We start from the raw sequence: 26,245 nt of genomic DNA, 5'->3' as shown, positions 1-26,245 counted from the left end.
GTTTTTTTAGACCACATGTCTAAAGAAAACAAATGCACTGTCCAACCCAACGGGCAGAGACCCACATAGTATTTCTCATTCGTAACACTTACGTATTGTTAATTATTTGAAATCTTTCGCCCTTCTTAAATGAAAGGTCTTCTGTAGTTCTAGCTTCATAATCATATAAGGCCACAAATATAGTAACACCACCTATTGGAGAAAAAAAAGGTTGAGATAAATTACATAGATAACTAGTTAACAAAAGAGAAATAAAAAAATACATACCACCAGCAAAAAAGCTTAGGCAGCTTTTTCTTCGGTCTCCAGAATCTACTTTAAAAGTTTAGGATTTGGGCAGTTGGCATTTTCAAGTTAGTAAGATATTCTCCTAAGACCTTCCATGGAAGTAATATAGTCTATAAATTCTAAAATTCTACAGGCACAGAGAAACAAATTTAATTTTGATTCCTAGCAGTAACATCTCTGGCTTCACATGGAGTCAAATTTCAAACACTTCTTTAGCAAAAAAAGCATTAATGAGTAGTATAAACTACTGGCATTGTCTAAATTTCTTATAAACAGTGAGTGAACATTTTGAGCCTGAAGACTAATCATTAGTGGTAATAACTAGAATTATAGAAACAATTTACTATATTTAACATTCAAATATAAAAATGGTATATTTTTCTTAGCAATTAAATGGTATGGCTAATATGAATTATAGATTCCATAAATAGGCCTGACTGATGTGGTTCAGTGGGTTGGGCATCCTCCTACAAACAGAAAGGTTGCTATTTTGATTCCTAGTCAAGGCACATGCCTGGGTCGTGAGCCAGGTCCCCATTTGGGGATGTGGCAAGAGGCAAACTCATTGATGTTTCTCTTGCACATTGATATTTTACTCCCTCTCTTTCTCCCTAAAAACAAACAAACAAACAAAGTAACTGTATCATATACAGCATTGTGTACAGATGCTTAAGAGTTTACCACACTTAAAGAGCCAAGCTATTACCTGCAGAATAAAATAGATTATCTGATTCATCTGGCTTCCAGTCATATATTACTACCTGTCTGACATCTTGACCTGAATGTCTAAACAAGCATTTAAAACTTATTAGGTATAAAACAAAGGTGCTGACTTTTCTCCTCTAACCTGTTACCCAAGTCTTCCCTACCTAAGTAAATGGCATTACTAACCAGTCAGGTACTCCAGGACAAGCCTATCACCAGCCTGTCAGTTCTAACTCTAAAATATCTACTTTCTTTTCCATTTCTACTGCTGCCACCCTAACACAAGTCCAAGGCTACTAACTGAGAATAGTAGCTTAACCCACTTCTGTATCTGCTTCCCTACATCCATTCTCCACACAGCTGCCAGAATGAGTTCCTTTAAAAGAGTAATTCAATCATGAAAATTCTTAAATGTCTTCAATAGCTTGTTTCTGGTTTTAAATAAAACCCAAACTTCTTACTAGAGTCTACGAGGTCCTGAGTAATCCTGACTCTTTAATCCCAAATCATACAGTTCTACCCTCTGCCCATATGGGCTTCCTCACTAGTCCTCAAAAAATGCTAGGTTCATGGGTACACCTTAAACTTTGCATCTGTTATTCTTTCTCCCCAGAAGGCTCTTTTCCCAGTTTTGCATATGTTTAGGTTATTCTCATTAATCAAATCTCAGCTCAAATGATTTCTTCCCAAGATGCCTTTCTTTGATGTTTAGTGATCATCTAAAAGGCCTTCACCAATGTTCTGGTTAGTTCTTTCTCAGCATTTAAGAACTATTAATCATACTGTTCACTTATTTATAATTATTGTCCAACCTTCACTATAATGTCAGCTCCATTAGAACAGAAACCCTTTTTCTCTTGCTTACAACTCTCTATGCCTGGCACAGACACCCCATAGTTATTAATAAATCAATACCCATGAACAGACTATTTCACATAAATAACTAAATTATGTAACTAAAGTATGTTTTTAAGTATCAATGTTTAATCATTTGGGATTACTATCTTTCCCAAACACAAAATCCTGAAGATAATTTAAACTTTTGCTGATGGCTAATAACTAACCATATGAACAGTGTATTAGAATTAGTGTATGGCATTCCTCTGGCCACTATTATTATTACAGAAGCAAGCAGACTGAAGAGACAAATTTACAGCCCATGCTTGTAGAAGAGATTCCTTTTTTGTCCCCACTGGCTAATAGTAACGATTCACACTGCTCAATTTGATGCTGGCAACTGTTTTGTCATGTTTAAAGATAAACTGGATATTCCAAGGGCTGCAGGGGAGAGATAAAAGAAACTTGAGTTGTTGATGGCATCAAGGAACGGCTAAATGGAGGAATACTGGAGCTCACCCCACCTTTTAAGCCAGCTGTGTTTTGTTGCTCAAGGGAAAAGCATCCTGCTGTGGGACCCTTCGTAACAGAACTCCCTCTCTTTTAAAAGTATGACTGCTTTTTTTAGAGCATTTCTGGTTCTATTAAAGGTTATCAGCTCTCACTTCTTGCTATTCTCTGAATGGATATTATGCCATAAATAATAAATGCAGCTCTGGAACAGGATATTAAATCTGGGCTCTCCTGCTTATTATCTGTGACTCTGAAAAAAATCTTTTAAACTCTGAGCCTCAGAATTATTCTTAAATCATTAGTACCTATAGAAAAATTTTATTATCATTACTACTTTGCATGCAATTAACATTTACTAATTACTGTAATACTTTAATAGTGGATAGCATTTTACAATCCTGAGAAACTGTAACATCCTTTGGAGAGAAGTATGTTTTTAAAATTTATTTTAAAATAACAGGTGACATACAATATTACACTAGTTTTAGTTATACAACATAGTGATTAGACATTTATATACCTCACAAAGTGATCACCTCAATAAGTCTAGTGTCCATCTGACATCATACATTATTAAGACTATATTCCCTATGCTGTACCTTACATTGTTTTAAATCTTTATATTCCCCAGTGCCAGCCACACAATAGGCACTCAATAATTATTTGAAAAATAAATTAATGAAATTCTAACCTAGTATTTAATCACCATCAAATTATCACCAGATTTCCCAGGAAAATATCCATGTATACAATGAGACTTTGATTTTTATGTTAGAGACTTTAATTTTCACATCAACTTATTTTAAAAGTCCCCCAGTAAGTTATTTTTCTTACAGCAGGCAAACCTTATGTATGTATCACCCAAGGTCACGTTCTCAAACTTACAACAGAATTGTCCATTTAACTCTCACCTGTTAAACCAGCAGGATATGAGCTTGGCACCACTGAGAATGAGGAAGATGCTCCTCCAAAAGGTGTCACCCCTGAGGATCCTCCAAATGGTGTTATGGAAAGACTGCTAAAATTAACAGATGTTCCCTTTGCTGAAGAGGATGGTGTTGCTGCAGTGTGTTCTGCTCCATAATGACTGACACTTGTACTGACAGGTTCTGGAGAGTTTTCTGTTCTATATTTAATTGCTGGACTTTTGTTCTCTTTACTTTTAATGCAGCCCATTATTAAATCTACAAAAGTAGTAAGGTATATCACAGTTAACAGGAATCTAAACAACAAAACAAACAAGCAAGTAAAATATGACCAATGACACTCAAATACGGAACAGGCTGACAGGGTCCAGAGGGGAGAGAATCATAGGGAAAAGGGGAAGGACTCACATGAATAAGTATAAAGGACACGTGGACAATAACTAAAGTGGGGGGCGGAAATGAGAGGGAGGTGGGGAGCACTGGGGCGGGGGGCAGGGCTGGGAATATAAGACAGAAAACTGTACTTGAATAAGAATTAAATTTTAAAAAAAGTAGTAAGGTAAATACTTTGAGAAGCAGTTATCATACAGGATACTTCAAAAAGATGCAATTCAAAAGTTAAATTTAAACAAGGCTTTTTCTCCTACAAAAAGGAACATTAACAAAACAAGCAAAAATAAAAACCAGATAGCTGAAAGTCAAGTCTCTTCCCTTATGTGCTATAGTATCATTCCAATGATGTCTTTGCCAACTCAACTACTGTTAATGGTCCAATGACAACATGCCAGAGTGTGTAGGGAAAATCATGGGCTCTGAAGCCAGAGAGACCTAAGTTTGAATCCTGGCTTTCTACTTATTAGCAGAGTGATTTAGGTACAATGCATAACCTCTCTGAACCTCAGTTACTTGAAAAGGAAGGATAATAATATCACCTACTTCATAAGGTTTTCTATGAGGATTAAAATTTATTACAAGTTCTAGATAATATCTGGCACATAGTAGGTATTAGCAAATACTGGTTATACTCCTTCTAACTCTAACAGTATTGTGTAATAGAAATATAACCTGACCCACAATATAATTTTAAATTTTCTAGGAGTCACATAAAAAATAAACAGGTAAAAATAATTCCAAGAATATATTTTATTTGACTCAATACATCTAAAATATAATTATTTCAACATATCAATATACAGGCTTTTTTTAAAAGATCTTATTTATTTTTAGAGAGAGGGGAAGGGAAGGAGAAAGGACAAAAAACATCAATGTGTAGTTGCTTCTCACAGGTCCCCTACTGAGGACCTGGATCGATTCCCAATCATGTACCCTGACTGGGAATCGAACCAGTGACCCTTTGGGTTCATAGGTCGGCACTCGACCCACTGAGCCACACCAGCCAGGGTTCAATATACAGTTTTCAATGAGATGTTTTATGTTCTTTTCTTGTACTAAATCTTAGAAATCTGGCAAGTATTTTAAACTTAGAGAACATCTCAATTTGTACCAAGCACATTTCAAGTGCTCAACAGATATATGTAGCTAGTATCTACCATAGAGGACAATGTATGTAGCTCCACATCTTTCCCCTTCTCTATCAACAGACACTCCCCCAATGTTTACCAAATTTGACCCCAATATGGCCTTCTAACTTCATCTTCTATTTTTTTCTCATACTTATCTCATGCCTGAAAATGAAAAAAAAATCCTATTTCCCCAATACCTACACCCTATGTTTTCCCAGTTTTGTGGGGTGTTCCCTCCTAAAAATTCCTCTGTCCATAATACTCTCCTTACATCTTACCTGGTAAAATTTATTGATTCTCTGTTAAGTATCACAAATGTTACTTTTCCATTTAGGCTCTCCCCTAATTGGTAAAATTTTTGTATGAACTCTGAATTCTCACATTAATTCTTTTTTTGTGTGTGCTTACTGGCCTAATTTTCACCCTACCCCCAAATTACTGGCAGTACATATTTTAAAAGTTACTCATCTCTTACATACTATACATCCAACCAATATGACATACATATAGTAGGTTTACTAATATTACAAAAAGCTGGATTTTTTCACTTCCTGAAGAGGAACTAATGGAAATTTCATTAATTCACTTACTTTTAAAAGTCATTCTTATTTTATAATTTTTCCCTTCTTATATGGCATTCAAAAGAAAACAGGTGAGTGATAAGATGTCTGCCTCCTAAATTCTGAAAACCTTAGCTATGTAACATTAATTTAAAATGTAGCTATAAACTTTAAAATAGAAACAGCCTCAGAATCTCGGAGCTGGAAGGTTTTCAGCTTACCATCTTAAATGGGTATATTCTAAGGATGTGACAGTTAAGTACAACACTGAAACATGACTTGGACTGGAAATCTAAATATCTACTGAGAACACTATGAGAGAATTATAAGCTAAGCATATAATAGGCAACTGCACTTCTAAAAGTGTTAGAAGAAAGCTAAGTTGTTTAGTAACTTAGTGTTGGAAAATTCTATTAAAGGTATAATGTAAAAGTAGAAACCTTAAAAGAAAAGGCTAATAGACATATGATTATTGAACTTCCATGTGGGAAGCAGGGGTAGGGACAAAGAGTTTTTGAAAAAAACTTACTCTTTATTGTATTTTTTCCCATTACCATTTAGTCCCTTTATACCCCCTCCCCCACAGCAAGCACCACACTGTTGTCCATGAGGAACAAACACCCTTAAGTGAAGCTGAAGATATGAGAAATAGGAAAAGTATCTTTGTACTTGCTCATGCTTTTACTTGCTCTCTCACCACACACACAGATGTACATATAAGGAAATTGACTGACTGACATTCTTAACATAGGCAACTCTTCCTAAACATGGGGAAAAAAGATAATCCCTTAGAAAAATAGTAAAAAATATTAATAGGCAATTCACAAATGAAAATCAAAAGGCCAATTAGCATATGAAGATACGGCCAACCTTTCCAGTCTTCTAATAAATGCAAACTTTAAAAGATACCAGATTGACAACTCCTGACTCAATACTGAAGACTGAAGGGTGTATTTTAACCAAAAATCAATATATTATCTACAAAATATGTTAATTGAAAAAATATTTAAAAATTTATAAAGAATTTTCCAAGTTAGGCCCTGGCTGGTGTAGCTCAGTGGATTAAGCGCAGGCCTGCGAACCAGACGATCACGGTTCGATTCCCAGTCAGGGTACATGCCTAGGTTGCCTGCCAGTTCACAGCAGGGGACGCATGAGAGGCAACCGTACATTGATATTTCTCTCCCCTTCTCCTTCCTTTCCCCTCTAAAAGATAAATAAAATAAAATAAAATATTAAAAAAAGAGAATTTTCAAAGTTACCTATATCCAAAATCTAAATATTAACAGGATGCTATTAACAATTACATGAATTAGCCTTTGAAAAAACAGCAGTTATATGGAGGAAAAATGATGAAAACAGTGACTGCTAATTATTTTAAATTTGGTAACTGGTTGATTGAAATACAGCAATTCATAACAGAGGTTACAAGTATTTACCCAACCCCCATATCCATTCCCAGTTTCCATAATCCCCTTTTCACCCTTTTGTCCACTCAGGATCTTTGCTTAGGCCTTTTTCTCCGCAAGAAATACCAAACTTCTCTTCACTCCTAATTTCAAAAGTCACACCTTCCCCTGCTCACCCTACCAGTTTTCCATTGCTACGCTAAATGCCCCCAACCCAGTTTCTTAATCTTAGTCCAACTTTTCATGCCACCCACTTACCCTTTCTAATAGCTCCAGGATAGACCATAATTTTCAGTCCAGTTCCACTAGCCCCAGTATCAAGCCATCACTGTTGCCCACCTCCTTTAGAACCTCACTATAAGGCCTGGCTGGTGTGGCTCAGTGGATTGAATGCTGGCCTTCAAACCATAGTCCTGGGTTCCATTGCAGGTCAGGGTACGTGCCTGGGTCAGGTCCCCAGTAGGGGGCGCGCAAGAGGCAACTATACAATGAAGTTTCTCCCTTTCCCTCTGTCTAAAAATAAAAAATTAAATTAAAAAAACACTATTATAATAAATGTAGGACATGATTTACATTTTAAAGTAAACTTCAGGTGTAATGAGTTAAACAAATCTTTATTAATTGTCTTAGAAACATAATTATCATTTAAAACAATGGGAAACTTCCAAACTACTGACAGATATATGTATGTATAGACATTATACAGATATTAAAAACACATATTTATTAGACACTACAAAGGGAGCTGGGTATTACAAGAAACGGACTCCTTTCTTTATATAAAGTTTCAGGTAAGTGTAGGAAACAAATACAGTCTTGTATAATGTTGAAAATGCTGAGTAAAAGAAAAAGAAAAGAAAAAAAGAAGCCCAAGTGGAGGTATATACAGAACACCATGGGAATACAACAGAAGTCTCTAGCTCTGCCTTGAGTGTTTGGGAAACAAAATTTTGTCAAGACAGTGGCATATTAGCTAGGTCTTGAAAACATGGAGATTTAGGGACTAAGAAATAGGATATTTCAGGAAGAATGAAAAGTATGCAGAATGGCTCAGATGCTTCAAAAAGGATAATGCACTGAGGGAACAGAAAACTTCTCTGTGGTAGGCAGTGTTTTGAGATGGTGGGACAGATGGATAAAGTGGACAATTTCCACAAAGAGGATTATGTGCTGTGCAATAACTTTTAGACCTCATCCAGATAGCAATAGAAAGTTATTTAAGATTTTTTAAAAGCTGAATAGCAAAATATAGGAGTTTTAGAATAACCATGGCAGAAATATAAATTATAGACTGGAAAAAATAACGGCAGCAGAAAATTTATAAAACCACTCAGTGACCCATGTGAGAAAGGACAAAAGTTAGGAACACTGTAAGGACAAACAGGAAGGGGTTAAGAGGTTACGTAGTAAGTAGAATAATCATGTTTATATGATCAGTTAAATAAGAGTAGAGGAGATACGAAGAAAAAGGAGTCATTTATTCACTCTCCAGTATATTACTGAACACTTTAAAAGGCACAAACCAGAAAATGATTAAACAAAAATATTCTCAGTTTAACCACTCCTTTTGGAGATAAACTCACCCATGGTACAGATTCAGAAGGGTGTGAATCTGCAAGACATCTACATATAAGGAATAGACAGGCAAAGAATTAGGAAGTAGCAATTCGAGTCGGGAGTACTTTCATAAATATAAAAACATGGTTGGAAAAGATAATCATCAATTTAAAGACAGCAGAATGGGTTGGGGGAGTTCCAACTATACCTGTGGCATTGCTTTTTCTTTTTTGTTTTTTTGATTTTTATTTATTTTTAGAGAGGGAGGAAGGTAGGGAGAAAGAGAGGTAGAGAATTATCAATATGTGGTTGCCTCTCATGTGTCCCTACCTGAGGACCTGGCCTGCAACCCAGGCATGTGCCCTGACTGGGATTCAAACTGGCAACCCTTTGGTTTGCAGGCTGGCACTCAATCCACTGAGCCACACCAGCCAGGGTGCATTGTTTTTTTCTTTTTTAAAGATTTTATTTATTTATCTTAGAGGGGAAGGGAAGGAGAGAGAGAGAGAGAGAAATATCAATGTATGGTTGCCTCTTGTGTGTCCCCCGCCAGGAACCAGGAACTGGCCTGCAACCCAGGCTTGTGCCCTGACTGGGAATCGAACCGCGATCGTGTGGTTCACAGGCTTGCACTCAATCCACTGAGCTACACCAGTCAGGGCCATTGTTTTTTTTCTTAAAAGGAATATAAAGCAAGTAGAAAAAATATTAATGTGTGAAATGTGGGTAATGATATATAGTTCTTTGGTTTGCTTAACGTATTTTATAATTTAATACATTTTTAGAATAATAGAGTAGGAATAAAGAGACAGACTTTCAGGAGGAAAATGGCTAATAACGCTGATACCAAAACAAAGGCAAGTGGCATTTAAACTGATTTTAAAAAGCCAAATACCAGTAATCAGGAGCTCACTAGCAACTTTGGCAAGAGCATTTCTTAGCATTCTGAAGATAAAAGCTAGATCATATCAAGTTTAATAATAAATTAATGACTAGTTCATGAAAATATGGAGAACTTTTAGAATGCAACATCTTCTAAGTTGGAAATATATACCTTTTACCAAGACATTTTCTATGATTTATCTAGTTCACTGATCTTCTCCTTCACAGTCTTAGTGTAATGTAATACAGCATATACTTGGTTTACTCAATAATCATTCTCCCCTGCTTTGACAAAGGAACCCCGATTTTGTTTACTTTCCTTCCATTTGCCAAGTCCTTCACCTGTTCGGCTCTAGGTAGTAAGTAATGATTGATTAAAGCCACTCGTGGTCTTACTCCTTTTGCCAATTAACTGTGTAAGCTATGAGCATGGGCTTCCGGAAGTTTTCCTCACATGTAAAAAGGAATCCAAGACAGGAATGTTCCATTTTCTTTCCCTAGATGTTATTCACCTAAGATACTCAAATCTGAGGCAGTCATCTAGAGAGAGACTACAAAGCACCCATCTGAAAGGAGACCACCAACATACTGAGAGAATGGTAGGGAAGAAAGATGAAAGGAACTTGGATCCTTGATGTTGCTCAGGTATTAAGTTATATAACCTTAGGACACACTTTGCTCCAGAAATCTTATTATGTGGGATAACAAATATCTATTGTACATAAGGCAGTTTTAGTTTGGTACTGTTACTTACAGCTGAAAGGATCTTAAAGAGTAAACTGCTTACTATCAGGATTCAATAGTTTAACAAAAATACAGTCATGCACTACATGTTTTGATAAACAAGGGACTGCATATAACACAATGGTACCAAAATGGAGCTAAGAGATCCTAGTGATGTCTTAATGTTGTATGTAGCACAAGGCATGTACACATGTGTTTGTGGTAATGCTGGTATAAACAAATCTACTGCCAGACATAAAAATATAGCACATATAATTACATGCTGTACATGATACTTGATAATGATGATAAAAGACTTACGTTACTGGCTTATACATATATTATGCTATATGTTCAGTAGTTGTTTTAGAGTGTACTCTATTTAGAAAAAGTTTGCTGTAAGACAGTATACCATGTTACACCACTGGCAGCCTAATATACCTGGTGCTTACAGTGCCTCGTGAATGTACTATCTTCTCTCATGCCTGATTTAATCTTGTGCTGTTTTGTATAGTAACATACTGTATAAACCTGTAGCCTATGAGCAAAGGACTATACCATATAGCCTAGGTGTGCAGTAAGCTATACCATCCAGGTTTAAGTCATTCTACGATATGTTCACACAACTACAAAATCGCCTAATGATGAATTTCTCAGGACATATACCTGACATTAACTGATGCATGACTATAGAACTAAACTTCCCTTAAAGTATATACAAAACTCTGAGATAACCCTAAGATTGTAAAATTTTTCGCCTATAAAGAACTATTTCATACTGATATTTGGTGGAGCATAATGAGCATAAACATTTGCTGAAAAAAATGAGGGTTTTAACTCTTAATTTGAGTATTACTGCTACTTCAAGATTTCTGAGAAAAATAAACTTGTTTAAAATTAAAATTAAGAAAACTTCTTTTAAGACACTTTCAGAAATACTTTCCTGAAATGTTTTTTTAAAAAACAAACTTTGAGGTATAATTTACTTACAACAAAAGGTAACCATTTAAAGTATATAGGTCAATGAGTTTGAACAAATATTACTGTGTAACCAATACTACAATTCCAATACAGAATGTTTTGATCACCCTCAAAATGTTCTGTTGTAGTGTTTTCCCAATCAACACCCAAACCCAGACCTATGCAGCCATTGATTTGTTTTATCGAACTAAAAATTTATCTTTTCTAGAGTTTCATGTAAATAGAATTCATACTATATATTGTCTGACCTTTTTTTTTTTGTTAAGCATTGTGTATCTGAAACATTTCTATGTTATTACATACATAGGTAGTTCATTAATTTTTATTGCTTAGTAGAATTTAATCATATGATTTACTACAACTTGTTTAGCCATTCACTTGTTAGGTATTTGAATTGCTCCAGTTTCGAGCCACTACAAATAAAGCAGTTATAAACATTCCTGCACAAGTCACTGGGTGGGTAGATATGCATTTCCTCGCCATATACCTAGGAATGAAACTGCTTGATCCTATGAAGTTAAGCATACCTTACTTAAGAAGCTATTAAACTGTTATTCATAATGGCTATACCGTTTTGCATCTCCACTACCAATGAATGTGTATTCCTGTTGCCCTGCATGCTCCACAACACTTCTAGGTTATTCATGTCCCCTCACAGAAACCCATCATATGTTTATTTGTGCTTGGATATAATCCAAATGTTCTATATAACTCTTTTTACATTTTATTCTATCTAAAGAGCTTTGACAATTAAAATCTACTGATATCAAAAGGTAGTTCACAATATAAAATGATATGGCTGAACTGATGTTACACACATTTATAACATGAATATTATCAAAATCATTAGAACTGCAAATTAACCACTGATAATTTACTGACTGAAATAATGGTCAGGGCCTAGTTAACTGCCAAACACCTTTATCACCATTTAATTTGCGAAAGTTATCAAGACCATTTCAACACCAAGTTTATCCTCTATAGTCCAAAATGATTTCTACACTTAGAATAGGTTAGACTCAACGGCAATCTAAGTAAGATGACATAGTTAGTAAGACACCATGATGATTCTTTCACATCTGCAATGCTTCAATGAGCTGGTTTCTCACTCTTTTAAAAATTTCACTTAAAAAAATTAAAGCTAAATATACAAAATTCACTCTTATTAAACAGGTCTGCAAATTTTGGCAATTCACTTGTGCAACCACCTCCTCAATGAAAATAAAGAACAGTTCCATCACCCCCTATGAACCCAAAGAGATCCACACCAAGACATGTAATTAAAATGGCAAAAGTTCAAGAAACAATCTTGAAGGAAGCAAGGAGAAGACAATAAATTACATACAAAACAACCCTAAAAGGCTATCAGTTGATTTCTCAGCATCAACTTTGCAGGCCAGAACTGCAGATATATTGTTTTTTTTCAAGTGCAAATGAAACATCCAGGACAGATCACACATCAGGTCACAAAACAAGCCTCAATAAATTCAAGAAGATTGAAACCATACCAAGGCATCTTTTCTGACCACAATGCATAAAACTGGAAATCAACTACAGCCCTGACTGGTGTCACAGTTGGTTGGGTGTCATCAGTAAAGGTCACCCACTGGCCTGGGTTGCAAGCCTGGTCCATTTGGTCTATGGTTGGTATGCATGTGAGAGGCAACTGATCAATGCGTCTCTCACACATTGATGTTTTTCTACCTCCTTTCCCCTCTCTATAAAAATAAATAAAATCTTAAAAAAATAAAAAATAAATCAACTACAGGAAAAAAACAGAAATAGAGACTAAAACATTAGTTTTAGTGTGGAGACTAAACAGGGTACTAAACAACCAATGGATCAAAGAAGAAATGAAACAGAGAATCAAAAATTTATTTAGAGACAAATGAAAATATAAACTCAACTTTTCAAAATATGGGATGTAGCAAAAATAGTTCAAAAAGGAAAGTTCATAGCTATATAGAACTACCTTAAAAAAAAACACAAGAAAAATCCCAATTAAGCAATCTAACTTCATACATACCTAAAGGAACCAGAAAAAGAACAAACAAAACCAAAACAAAAAGTAAACAGGAGACAGTCAACATAAGAGCAGAAATAATATAGAAATTAAGAAAACATTAGAGCCCTGGTTGGTGTGGCTCAGTTGGTGGGAACATGATCCTGTAGCCAAATGATTGCAGGTTTTCAATTCCCAGTCAGGGCACATACCTAGGTTGTGGGTTCCATCCCCAGTCTGGGTGCATACGGGAGGCAATCAATCGATGCTTCTTTCCTGCATCGATGTTCCTCTCTCTCCCTTTTCCTCTCTAAAAGCAATGGAAGAAAAAAAGTGTCCTCGGGTGAGGATAAAAAAAAAAGGCAAACAAAATTAACATTAGTTAAGAGCTGGTTTTTAAAAGATAAATAAAATTGTTAAACCTTTAGCCAAACTCATCAATTAAAAAAGAGCCCAAATAAAATCATAACTGAAAGAAGTTACAATTAACAGCACACAAATTTAAAAAATCACTAAAGAATGCAACAATTATATGCCAATAAATTCAAGAAGAAATGAAGAAATGTTTAAATTTCTAGAAATATACAACCATCTAAGACTGACTCAGGAAGAAATACAAATTTATTTCAGGTAATGGAAGAGGATGAAATACTACCAAAACTCATTCTACAAAGCCATCATTATCCTGATACCAAAAACAGAAAAAACATTATATGGACATAAAATTACAGGCCAATATCTTTGATTAGCATAGATTCAAGGATACTGAATGCTATGAGCATATATTCAAGGATATTGAGTCTCAAAGAGTCTCAACAAAACTATTACCAAAACAGATTCAACTAGACATTAAAAACATTATATACCATGACCAAGTGAGGCCAAGCATAGAGTTGCAAGAATGGATCAACATCTCTAAATCAATTAATGCATTACATCACATAAAAAAAAATAAGGAGTATGGGCCCTGGCTGGTGTGGCTCAGTGGACTGAGTGCTGGCCTGTGAACCAAAGGATTACCAGTTTAATTCCCTGTCACAGAACATGTAGGTGCTGCAGGCCCAGGTCCCAGTTGGAGGTGCAGGAGAGGCAACCACACGTTGATGTTTCTCTCCCTCTTTCTCTCTACCTACTCCTCTCTCTAAAAATACATAATTAAATATTAAAAAATAAATAAGGAATAAAAACCATATGACCATCTCAGCAGATGCACAAAAAGCATTTGATAATATTCAACATCTTTTTATGATTAAAACCCTCACAACAAAATGAATACACCAAGAAACATACTTCAACATAATAAATGCTATATATGACAAACCCACAGCTAATACTTCAGTCAATGGTGAAAAGCTGAAAGCTTGTCCTCTAAGATTAGGAACACATCAAGGATGCACACTATCACCATTTCTATTCAGCACAGTATTGAAAGTCTGAGCCACAGCAAACAAACAAGAAAAACAAAGGGCATCAAAGTCAGAAAGAAAAAAAAAAGTAAAACATTATTTGCAGTAAACAAGATACTGTATATAGAAAACCTAAAGACTCTACCAAAAAAAATTAAAACTAATAAATGACTTTTTAAAGTTGCAAGATATAGAATCAATATACAGAAATCTGCTATTTCTATATACTGACAGCAAACAATTAGAAGGAAATATTTAGAAAAATAATGCCATTCACAATTGCACATACATGAAAAAAAACCCATAAAATTCCCACAAATACTTGTAAATGGTGAAAGACCTGTACTTTGAAAACTATAAGAGACTGCTGGGTGGCCTCGGGCCTGGTACTTATAACAGCCTCAGTTCAGTGTGGCATCCACCACCTGGCTCCAGACCCAGAACATGCAGCTACCAACCACAGATCTGGAAGTGAATGTAGTAGAAAACACCCACTCAGAACAGTAAAATGAAATAAGCATTTTAAAAAATGAGGATAGTTTAAGCGACCTCTGGGACTATAAAAAGCACAACATTTGTATCATAGGAATGTCATGAGGAACATCAAGGGATTGAGAACCTATTTGAAAAGATAAGAATGAAAACTTCCCTAACCCAGTTCAGGAAATGGACCTACAAGTCCAAGAAGCAGAGAGAGTCCCAAACAGGCCCACACCCAGATACTTCATAATTAAAATGCCAAGGGTTAAAGATGAAAAAAATTTTTAAGAATTTATTCAATTATTTTTAGAGAGAGAGGGAGGGAAAGAGAAAGAGGAAGAGAAACACCAGTGTGTGGTTGCTGCTTGCATGCCCCCCACCAGGGACCTGGCTTGCAACCCAAGCATGTGCCCTGAGTGGGAATCAAACTGGTGACCCTTTGGTTCATAGGTCCACATGCAGTCCACTGAGCTACAACAGCCAGGGCAAGAGAGATTCTTAAGAGCAGCAAGAGAAAGGCAGTTAGTTACCTACAAGGTAGCTATTGTTAAGACTGTCAGCTGATTTTTCAACAGAAACTGTGTGTGGCAGAGAAACAATTGGCATGAAACATTCAAAGTAGTTAAAGAGTCCTGGCTGGTGTAGATTGAGTGTGGGCCTGCGAACCACACGATCGTGGTTTGATTCCCAGTCAGGGCACATGCCTGGGTTGCAGGCCAGTTCCCAGCGGGGGACTTGCGAGAGGCAACCATACATTGATATTTCTCTCCTTCCCCTCTAAAAGTAAGTAAGTAAGTAAGTAAGTAAGTAAGTAAGTAAATAAATAAATCTAAAAACAAAAACCAAAAACAAAGTAGTTAAAGAAAGGAAGCATAACCGAGACTACTTTACCCTGCAAGGTTATCATTTAAAACGGAAGGAGCGATAAAGTTAAAAGAAAAAAGACTAGAAAAAGTTAAAGGAGTTCATCACCACCAAACCAATATTATAAGAAATGTTAAAGGGACTTCTTTAGGAATAAAGGCAGCTTGGGGGGGGGGGGGCATGCACGGCATGTGGACGAAAAAATATGAATAGTAAAATGGCAAGAATGTATCCATCAATAATCACTTTAAATGTGAATAAATACTCCAATCAAAAGACAGAGGATAGCTGAATGGATAAACATACAAGATCCATGCATATGCTGACTACAAGAGGTGACTTCAGATAGGACACACATAGAGTTAAGTAAAGGGATAAAAGAAGATATTTCATGTAAATGAAAATGAAAAAAAAAGCCCAGGTAGCAATATTTATATGAGATCAAATAGACTTTAAAACAAAGGCTATATAATAAAAGACAAAAAAGAACATGACATAATGATAAAGAGATTGAGCCAATGAAAAGATATACGCCTTGTAAACAACTAAACAGGAATACTGGAAAGATAAAATAGTAACAAACATAAACAGAGAGATGGACAGTAAATACAGTCATAGATAGGGACTTTAATATCCCATTGTCATCTACACATGAATCTTCCACACAGAAAATCAAAAAGAAAACAGCCTTAAACAACACACTATATAAGATGTATTAATTGATATTTCAAAGCATTTCATTCCAAAGCAACAGAAAATACAATCCTTTCAAGTGCACATGGAATGTTTTCTACTATAAAGTACATGTTAGGACACAAAAGAAATGTCAATAAATTTAAGAAGACTTAAATCATAACAAGCATCTTCTCCAACCACAATGGTATGAAACTGGAAATCTACTATAAGAAAACAAAGTGAAAAACACAAACACATATAAACACAAACACATAGAGGCAAAATAACATTCTACTACACAATGACTGGGTTAACAATGAAGATCAAGGAAGAAATCAAAACATACCTTGAGACAAATGCAAATGCAAATGCAGCAACCCAAAATCTAGGGAACACAGCGAAGGCTCCTAAGAGGGAAATTCACTGTAATACATGCTTACCTCAAGAAAAAAGAAAAATATCAAATAAACAATTTAATCTTACACCTAAAAAGAATTATAAAAGAACAAGAAACAAAGCCCAAAGTGAGTAGAAGGAAGGAATAATAAAGATTTGAGCACAAATAAACAAAATAGAATCTAAAAGAACAATACAAAAGATGAATGAAACTAAGACCTGGTTCTTTGAAAAAATATATAAAATTGATATACCTTTAACTAGACTCATGGGAGAGACTTGCAAGAGTGAGGGGACCCAAATAAATAAAATCGGAAATGAAAGAGAAGTGACAACTGACACTACAGAAACACTAAGGATTGTAAGAAAATACTACAGGCAGTAATAGGCCACAAAATTAGACAACCTGGAAGAAATGAATAAATTCCTAGAAACACATACTTTTCCAAGACTAAATAAAGAAGAAACAAGCCCTAGCTAGTGTGGCTCACTGGATTGGGTGACAGCCTGTGAACCACGAGGTTGCTGATTAGATTCCCAGTCAGGGTACATGCCTGGGTTTTGGGCAGGGTCCCTGGGGAGGGTGCAGGGTGGGGCAGGGGCAGGGGCATGGGAAAGGCAACCACACATTGATGCTTTTCTCCCTCTCTCTGAAAATAAATAAATAAAATCTTTTTTAAAAAAGAAGGAAACAAAATCTGACCAGACCAATTGCTACCAATATAATCAAAACAATAATCTAAAGTTCTCAACAAACATGCTAGACCACATGGCTTCACAGGTGAGTTTACAAAACAGTCACAGAATTAACACCTACATTTGAACTATTTTAAAAAATTCAAGAGAAGGCAAAGCTCCCAAATTCATTTTTCATAAGGCAACCACCACTCTGATTCCAAAATAAGACAGACATTATTACAAAGAAAATGTTAGGCCAATATCCCCAAAGAACATAGATGCAAAAATATTAGCAAACTGGATTTAGCAATATATTAAAAATATCATGCACCACGATCACCTGATATTTATTTAAGGGATGCAAAGTTGGCTGAACATCAGAAAATCAATTACTGTGATATACCACATAAACAAAATCATGTGATCTTATCATTAGATGGAGAAAAAGCATTTGACAAAATCCAGTATCTGTTTATGATAAAAACTCAGCAAAGTGGGAATAGAGGGAATATACCTCAACACAACAAAGGCCATATAAGATGAACCCACAACTAACAACATACTTAATGGAGAAATGCTAAAACCATTTTCTTTAAGATCAGAAAGTAGACATGGATGTACACTTTCACCACTTTTATTCCACATAGTATTTGAGGTCCTAGGCACAGCAATCAAACAAGAAATAAAAGGTGTTTAAATTGGAAAGATGTAAAACTGTCATTCTTTATGACAGTTTTACAGATGACACAATACAGAGAGAACACCAAAGATTCCACCAGAAATTACTAGAACTGATAAATGACTTCAGTGAATGAATCCCAATAAACTAGCAGGATACAAAATAAATATTTAGAAACTGGTTGCATTTTTATACACTAAAAATAAACTATCAGAAAAAGAAATTAAGAAAACAATCCTATTCACAATTTCATCAATAAAAAAATACCTAGGAATAAATTTAACCAGGGAGGCAAAAGACCTGTGCTCAGAAAATTATAAATCAATGAAGAAACTGAAGACGATATTAATAAATGGAAGCATATACCATGTTCATGGATAGAAAGAATTATAACGTCCATACTACACAGAGCAACCTATAGATTCAATATAATACCTATCAAAATATCAATGACACATTTTACAGAAGTAGAATGAGTAATCCAAAAGTGTATGTGGAACCACAAGATCCAGAATAATCACTGCAATCTTCGGGGGAAACATAAAGTTGGAAGTATCATGCTACTTGTAATCAAAGTACACTATAAAGCTATAGTAATCAAATCAGCATAGTACTGGCAAAAAACCAGACACATGGAATGAAATAGAGAACCGAGAAATAAATCCATGCATATGGTCAAATAATCTATGACAAAGGAGGCAAGAATATACAATGGGCCCTGGCTAGTGTGGCTCAGTGGACTGAGCCTACAAACCAAAGGGTCACTGGTTTGATTCCCACTCAGGACACATGCCTGGGTTGCGGGCCAGGTTCCCAGTATGGGGCATGCAAGAGACAACCACACATTGATGTTTCTCTCCCTCTCTTTCTCCCTCCCTTCCCCTCTATCTAAAAATAAATAAGTAAAACATTTTTTAAAAAAGAATATACAATGGAATAACACAGTCTACTCAATAAATGGTGTTGGAAAAATTGTACAGATACATGCAAAAATATAAAACTAAGCCACCTTCTTATACCATATTCAACAATAAACTCAAAATGGTAAAGAGTTAAATGGCAGATCAGAAACCATAAAAATCCTAGAAGAAAACATTGGCAGTGAACTTGCTGACACTGCTCTTAGTAATAATTTTTCTGTTACACCTCTTTGGGCAAGGGAAACAGAAGAATAAGCAACTGGGACTAGATCAAACTAAGAAGGCTTATCATAATAAAGGAAACCACCAACAAAATGAAAAGACAACATACTGAATGGGAGAAGATATTCACCAATGACACCTCTGATGAGGGGTATTTATTCAAAATTTATAAAGAACATACACAACTTAAAACTAAAAACTAAAAACAACAACAAACAAGCCAATAAAAAATGAGTGGAGAATCTGAATAGATATTTTTTCCAAAGGACACACGGATGGCCAATAGACATATGAAAAGATGCTCAACACCACTAATCAGACCAATGTAAATCAAAACCACAATGAAGTATCACCTCACACCTGTCAAAATGGCTATCGTTGATAAATCAACAAAAAACATGTGTTGGTAAGGATACAAATAAAAGAGAATCCTTGAGCAGTGTTGGTGGGATTGCAAATTGGTTCAGAAACTATGGAAAATAGTACAGAGGTTCCTTAAAAAGTTTAAAACAGAACTTACCTTATGAACCAACAATTCCACTCTTAGGCATTATCTCAAAGAAATCCAAAATACTGATTTAAAAAGATATATGTATCCCTATGTTCACTGCTGTGTTATTTATAATAGCCAAAATATGGAAGCAACCTAAGTTCCCAGATAATGTGGTATATATACACAATGGAATGTGACTCAGCCATAAAAAAACAAACCTTACCATTTGCAACAAGGATGTAACAACATGGATGGACAATGGAGGGTATTATGCTACATGAAATAAGTCAGAGAAAGAAATTTACTATGTAATTTCACTTATATGTATAACATAAAGAACAAAATAAACAGCAACAGAATCATAAATACAGAGAACAGACTGATGGTTGCCAGATGGGAGGGGGAATGGGGGTTCCAGGTAAAACAGGTGAAGGCATTAAGAAATACGAATTGGTACTTACAAAATAGTCATGGGGATGTAAAGAATAGGCAATATAGTCAATAATAGTGTAAAAACTGTGTATGCTGCCAGGTGGGTACTAGACTTACGTCATAAATTATATAAATGTCTAACCCATGGTGCAGTACATCTGAAACTAATATAAAATAATACTGAATGCCAACTGTAATTGACAAATAAAAATTCAAAGCAGCAGACACACCCATAGATATAAAGAACAAGCTGGAGGCTGCCAAAGGGGAGGGGCCAGGGGTAGGAATAAAAATAAATAAAAACATAAATTAAGCATCATTTTCTATGTACCTGCTTGGTAAGTCTAAAGTTTCTACTCAGTTTAATGTCACTTAAGCTTTTTTGGACTCAAGAAGTTTTATTCTTGAGATAAAAATGGTAATAGGGAAGAGGAAAAATATTAAAATCAGAATTAATATTTTAATAAACAGAACAATCTGATCATACAGATTAATCCTGAAAAGCTGGTGTTTAAGTTTGCATGCAGATGTTGCTTTATTATTCAGAGTTTACTGCTTCCCTACCATAACATGGATTCAGTATCTCTACTCCTGTGTTCCTGGTGCTTTAACCTACTACTTCCCATCCTGGTAATGCCTACTTACTTATAATTTTGATTTACTTGTGATCTATTCCAGGTTCCCTCAATCTCCCACAGCTACTGTCTGATTTGCCTTTTTTTGAGTTTGCACTGGCATTAACAACAGTAAAAGCAACAGAATATAAAATGCTATCAATTATAATTGCCCTAACCAACTGCCATCAGTTATGGTTTAGCCATAACTGATCAGGTACCATGATCTCCTTAAGAGACTGTGGGCCTAGAAGGTACCATAATGACTGGCCTTTTCAGCAAAAGCTCTTGCTTTAATAGCTAGTATAGATACACATTTTTGCAACATGTACTAAAAGTAAAAATATTTCTTATTGAAACAAATTTCTGCATTAGATTTTTCTTCTTCAATGGATAAGTCAGAGATCTGGGAGATTAATGTTTAATGCTGATCTAGCCCCACTAAGTCACCTGCCATTACCAGAAGGTAAAGTCAGGTTAAGACAAGCAAAGATTTGACCCTTGATCCCTCAGCACATCTGAACTACTTTCTCATCTTCCCTGGAAAATGAGCAAGAGAAGGTAGAGTGGAACTAAAAATATCAAAACAGCTTTGCTGATGGGACAAGTTCTCAGGAAAATGGTCCCTTTCCTATTTCTTATATGGCTGTCTTACCATCCCCGAAGAGAACATAAATTATTATACTTGAAAAATTAGACCATTACAGTCAATAATATTGCTAATAACTGTGTGATACCAGGTGGGTACTGGAAATATCTGGGGGAACACTTGTAAAATATATGACTGCATAACCACTATGCTGTATACCCAAACACAAAAATAATACTGAAAGTAAACTGTAATTGAGAAAGAAAAGAAAACCTAGACTACTATGTTTAAGTTTCTTTCAAAATCATAAAGGAAAACAAGGATTAATAAGATTCTGACAACAGGAAGAAATGCTACCAGCTATTTAAAAGAGAGTCAGGCATTCTCTTTTCAAACCTCTGGCCTTTCCATAATCCAGTCTCTTTCAACTTCCCATCTTTCTTGTTTTCTTCTTCTTTTTAAAGATTTATTTATTTTTAGAGAGGGGAGAAAGGAGGGAAGAAAGAGAGGAAGAGAAACACCTGTATGTGATGGAAACATCAATTGGTTGCCTCTTGCATGCCCCCAACTGGGGACCTGGCCTACAACCCAGGCATGTGCCTTGCCCAGGAATTAAACTGGTGACCTTTCGGTTTGAAGGACAAAGTTCAACCCACTGAGCCACACCAGTTAGAGCCACACTTCTTTTCTTTCCACATAACCTATTTACACTAGAAAAAATTATTCCAACTTTCTTGTGTTTCTCAAACTCACTTACAATATAATCTGAAATTCTTGATTTCTCACCTTGCTCCCCTGCTTCTACTGCATTAGAAGTGCCCATTATGATTCTCAATTAATGCCACGCTGCTAAATCCAACAGTCAATTTTTAGCCCGCATCTTATTTGACCCATTAGCCACATTCAATACAGGGATCATCACTCCCTTTTCCTTAAAATACTTTCTCCACCTGGTTTCTAAGACACACCCTGTTAATTTCCCCCCTTCTAGTCTCTTCTGCTGGCTCCTCCTCACACCTCCCTGACATCTAAACACAGAATGCTATTGGAAGGACTTCTGTATCTACAGTCATTTCTTTATCATCCACTCATATCTTTAAATATCATATATATCAATTATTACCAAATTTATATTTTTATGGATTTCTGGTCTTCTCACATAAACTCCAGATTAGTTTTTTAAATATCTACTCAATATCCCCACTTGCATGTCTAACTGCATCCCAAATTTTGCATTTCCGAATACTAATCTTCCTCCTCAAACCAGCTTCTGCAACCATCCCCATCTCAGTAAGTGTTAATACCATTCTTCCAGTTTGTCAGGCCAAAAACACTGATCTCATCCTCATATCTCTTTATTTCACATCCTACATCCAGTTTCAACAAATACCTTGGTTCTCTTTTCAAAATACTATATATCTGGAACCTAAAAACTCTACATCTCCACTGCTACCCTGGTCTAAGTCACATCATCTCTCACTAATTCAATATTGAATTACTGCAATTAGCTTCAAAAGCCTCACTGTTCTTGCTTTTGCACCCCTTATATACTCTTTTCAAAGTGTCAGAGTTATCCTTTCAAAACACAGATCATTTCATATCATTCCTCTGCCACAATCTGTCCAAAGACTTCCCACTATGTTTACAGTAAAAGCCACAGCTCTTACAAAGGCCTTCGAGATCCCAGTGTGCAGCACCCATTACTTCTCTAACCTCACCTCCTACTACTGTGCCCTTACTGGCCCCACTTCTGCCACATGGCCTTCTTACTATCCTTCAGACAGGCCCAGCACACACCTGTCTCAGGCCACTGCACTTTTTTCTCTCTTCCTGAAAGGCTCTTCTGCCAGATACCAGTATGGCCCATCCCCAACAGCTTCTTTAGGTCTCCGTGCTATTATTACCTCCTCCTCAATGAGACCTTCTCTGACCATCCTATATAAAAGCAGCACACACCTTTCCTAGAGTGCTGCCTATTTTCCTTTAACTACTTTATTGCTCTTGACACCTTTATCACTATATGCAACATAAGGCTTGAGAATACAGGCTGTTTTTGTTGAATATAGAGCATAGTGGTTTATTGGATATACAGCATAGTGGTTAAGAACACAGATTTAAGAGATAATGTCTGGATTTAAAATCTGAGTCTACCAATCAGTAGCTGTGTGAGCTTGCTCAACTTACTGAACCTTTCTGTGCCTGTTTCTCATCTGTAAAACGGTGATAACAAGAGTCAAGAACTGAGAAGATTAAATGAGTTAATATATATAATGCACCTAAAATAGTCCTTAGCATATATTAATCACTAATGTTTGCAATGATGGTGATGACTCTGATGATAATGATGGCTCTCCTTTGCAAAATATAGGAAGGGGCAACTTTTATTTTTTCATTAGATTGAAGTACAACATATAGGTAGAGAAGTAAACCAAAGAAACATAGCTCAATGAATTAGCACAAAATGAACACCATTTTACTACTCACCATCTAGTTCAAGAAACACACTACTTCCAGCAACCATTCTACTGGAAATATACCTTGCAGTATAATGTTGGCTCATACAGTATGCACCACTAAACCATTTTCCAGGGAGCCTGTGGCAGTTTATACTCCCATCAACCGAATATGAGAGTTATCACTGTTTCACCTCTTCACCAATACTTGGCATTTTCAATCTGTTAAAATGTATCTGTTCTGGTGAACATATGGTTGTGTCTCTTTGTGACTTTAATTTTATGTTCATAATTACTAATGAAGTGAGCATCTTTACATATGTTTATTGGCCACTCTTTTGTAAGATGTTGAACACACATTAACAGGCTCTCTATACTTTACAAATATCAGAGTAGAATTTTCATCCCTTCACTCCTCTATCCCCAGAACCTAGAACAGAGCTTGGAACATAGTATCAAGAAATATTTTTAAAATAAATGAATGCTTGATTAATTTTCTTCAGATCCTAATCATCCCTGCTTTGACTACTCTGCCTCATAACCTGACACTATATGGTGATTCTCAATCTCTAATCCAAACCAAGGTGGTTCTAACGTGCTGACTGCCCAATAATCTTTAGCCTGCAACACTAAGATAAATCTTTCAACAGCTTCCAACTACCTACAGAATAAAATCCCAGCTCCTTAACCTGGTATATTTCAAGTTAACTTCCCCAATTTACTTTCCTAACCTGTTTTCCCTATCACCTGCTACTCTTCCAAAACATAGATTTGTAGTTGAGGAAGGAAAAAAGGCCAATTAGATATTAACTATGCAAATCAGGGGGGCAGAGATTATCTTTCAAGCAGAGATTAACAGGATCTTCAAAGCCATAGACAAGAGAGAACAAAGTGGGCTTTCAAACCCTATGTAACTACATATGTGTTCAAGTACAACATAAAAGTATAAGAAGGAAAAGATGAGGCCAGAATACATAGATAGCAACAGGGAACAGAGCCTATGCCACAAAGATCTTGTATTTCTTTCTCCTTTAGATATATGGGCATTTGTTTAAATTTTGCTGAAATAACAAATCACTGACTTGCAACTTGATTCTAATTCTTTCCAACAATCTGCTTAACATTTGTTTCTTCCCCAAAAGGTGAAACATGGCAAGATTTCTACAAATACCTGTAGGTTTTCCAACCATTTCCTAAATTTTCAATTCTGTAAGTCAAATGAAAGTTTTTCAACTTTATATCATTGGTAATATTAGAATTTCTTATACTGTATCAATATAGGATACTTTGTGCCAGTGTATTTAGTAGAGCTGGGACAAATCTGAAATAATTTTTTAAATGCATCTGGCTCAATCATTAGCTGATATTATTATATACTATATGGTGTGTTAAAAGTATTGTAATTTGTTTTAAAAATCTTTACACTTTGACAGTGCTTTGTTGCCAAAGTACTTTAAATACAGGTAATCTCTACATATTTTATTTAATAAAGAACCTAAAGCTTGGGGAAGGTTAAGTCACTTGCTTAAGGAGATGAGGCTTAAAATTGAGCACAACTGGGGAACTGGGTTTTCTGAGTTCTATGCTACATTATTCCCATATGGCCTTTAGGGAAGCCTTGCCTATAACATCTTCTGTTCTTTGATAAGTTGTTAAATATTAGCCCTTCAGAAAATGTTACAACATGATTAACATTATTGGCACAACACAAATCTAACTGAAAACATCATATCCTGCCTCTCTCCAAGATGACGATGTTGCCTTTTAAGTAGTAACAGTGATCAAAAATTCTCAAATGATTTATTATACTTTTGATCTCTTAAAAAAGCATTCAAATGTACATTATTTCTATATATTAACTCTATCAAACTAACTGTGACTTTATATGCTATATCCAACAGGGAAGAAAAGGCCTTAGGCATTGGAGCCAAATTGCTCCAATTTACAAGTAAAAGTTTTAAATCTTTAAGAAATTCTAGAGAAATAATAAATTTGCAGACAATTTCATAAGACACAAAATGATCACTCTCCATAGGTCACAGTGCTCTACAGGCCATAAATATAGCCAGTGATTTTTCTCAAACTTTCATTTCTAAATCTCTTTAGCATAAAGCACAAAGGACATGCCGAACCATTAAAGAGTAAAACACAAAGCAAAGTGGAGGAAATATCAGAGTACTAAAGGGCGGTGTGCACTTTGTCTTGTATAAGCAAACAAAGAACTTAATTTTCCAAGAGTCAAATGAGTACAGAAAATGTGAGCAATGGAAACAGCTTGCAGGGCTCACTGATAGTGATTTTCTACCATCATTCTCTTTCTTCCTTTCTTTCATTTTATATATACAAACAATTGATCCTAAAGAAAAGGTAAGTCAACTCATTCTAAATTCCTTGGGGCTCCTCATAGTTTCTTCAATGAAATCTGGCATAAAATCAGC

General features: G+C 35.5%; 1 protein-coding gene across 2 annotated transcripts in view; it reads right to left on the bottom strand.

Annotated features, from left to right (window-relative positions):
- The window catches only part of YES1 (YES proto-oncogene 1, Src family tyrosine kinase), a 74,579-nt gene that overhangs the window by 25,910 nt on the left and 22,424 nt on the right, over positions 1-26,245 (bottom strand). The window contains exons 1-3 of one of the 2 annotated variants that reach the window (XM_037031485.1): positions 13,119-13,154; positions 3,255-3,527; positions 93-192 (exon numbers count right to left, since the gene is read on the bottom strand). In XM_037031485.1, the coding sequence (XP_036887380.1) occupies positions 93-192; positions 3,255-3,519 (365 nt within the window). In that variant the 5' untranslated portion in view covers positions 3,520-3,527; positions 13,119-13,154. Of the gene's footprint in view, positions 1-92; positions 193-3,254; positions 3,528-13,118; positions 13,155-26,245 lie in introns of those variants that run through there. The other variant, XM_037031477.1, reaches the window with a different exon arrangement.

The sequence above is a fragment of the Sturnira hondurensis genome, unplaced genomic scaffold, assembly GCF_014824575.4.
Source record: "Sturnira hondurensis isolate 20B ecotype Veracruz unplaced genomic scaffold, ASM1482457v3 Scaffold0001872, whole genome shotgun sequence".
In the NCBI taxonomy this organism is placed as follows: Eukaryota; Metazoa; Chordata; class Mammalia; order Chiroptera; family Phyllostomidae; genus Sturnira; species Sturnira hondurensis.
This window is presented reverse-complemented; position numbering and strand designations above follow the sequence as displayed.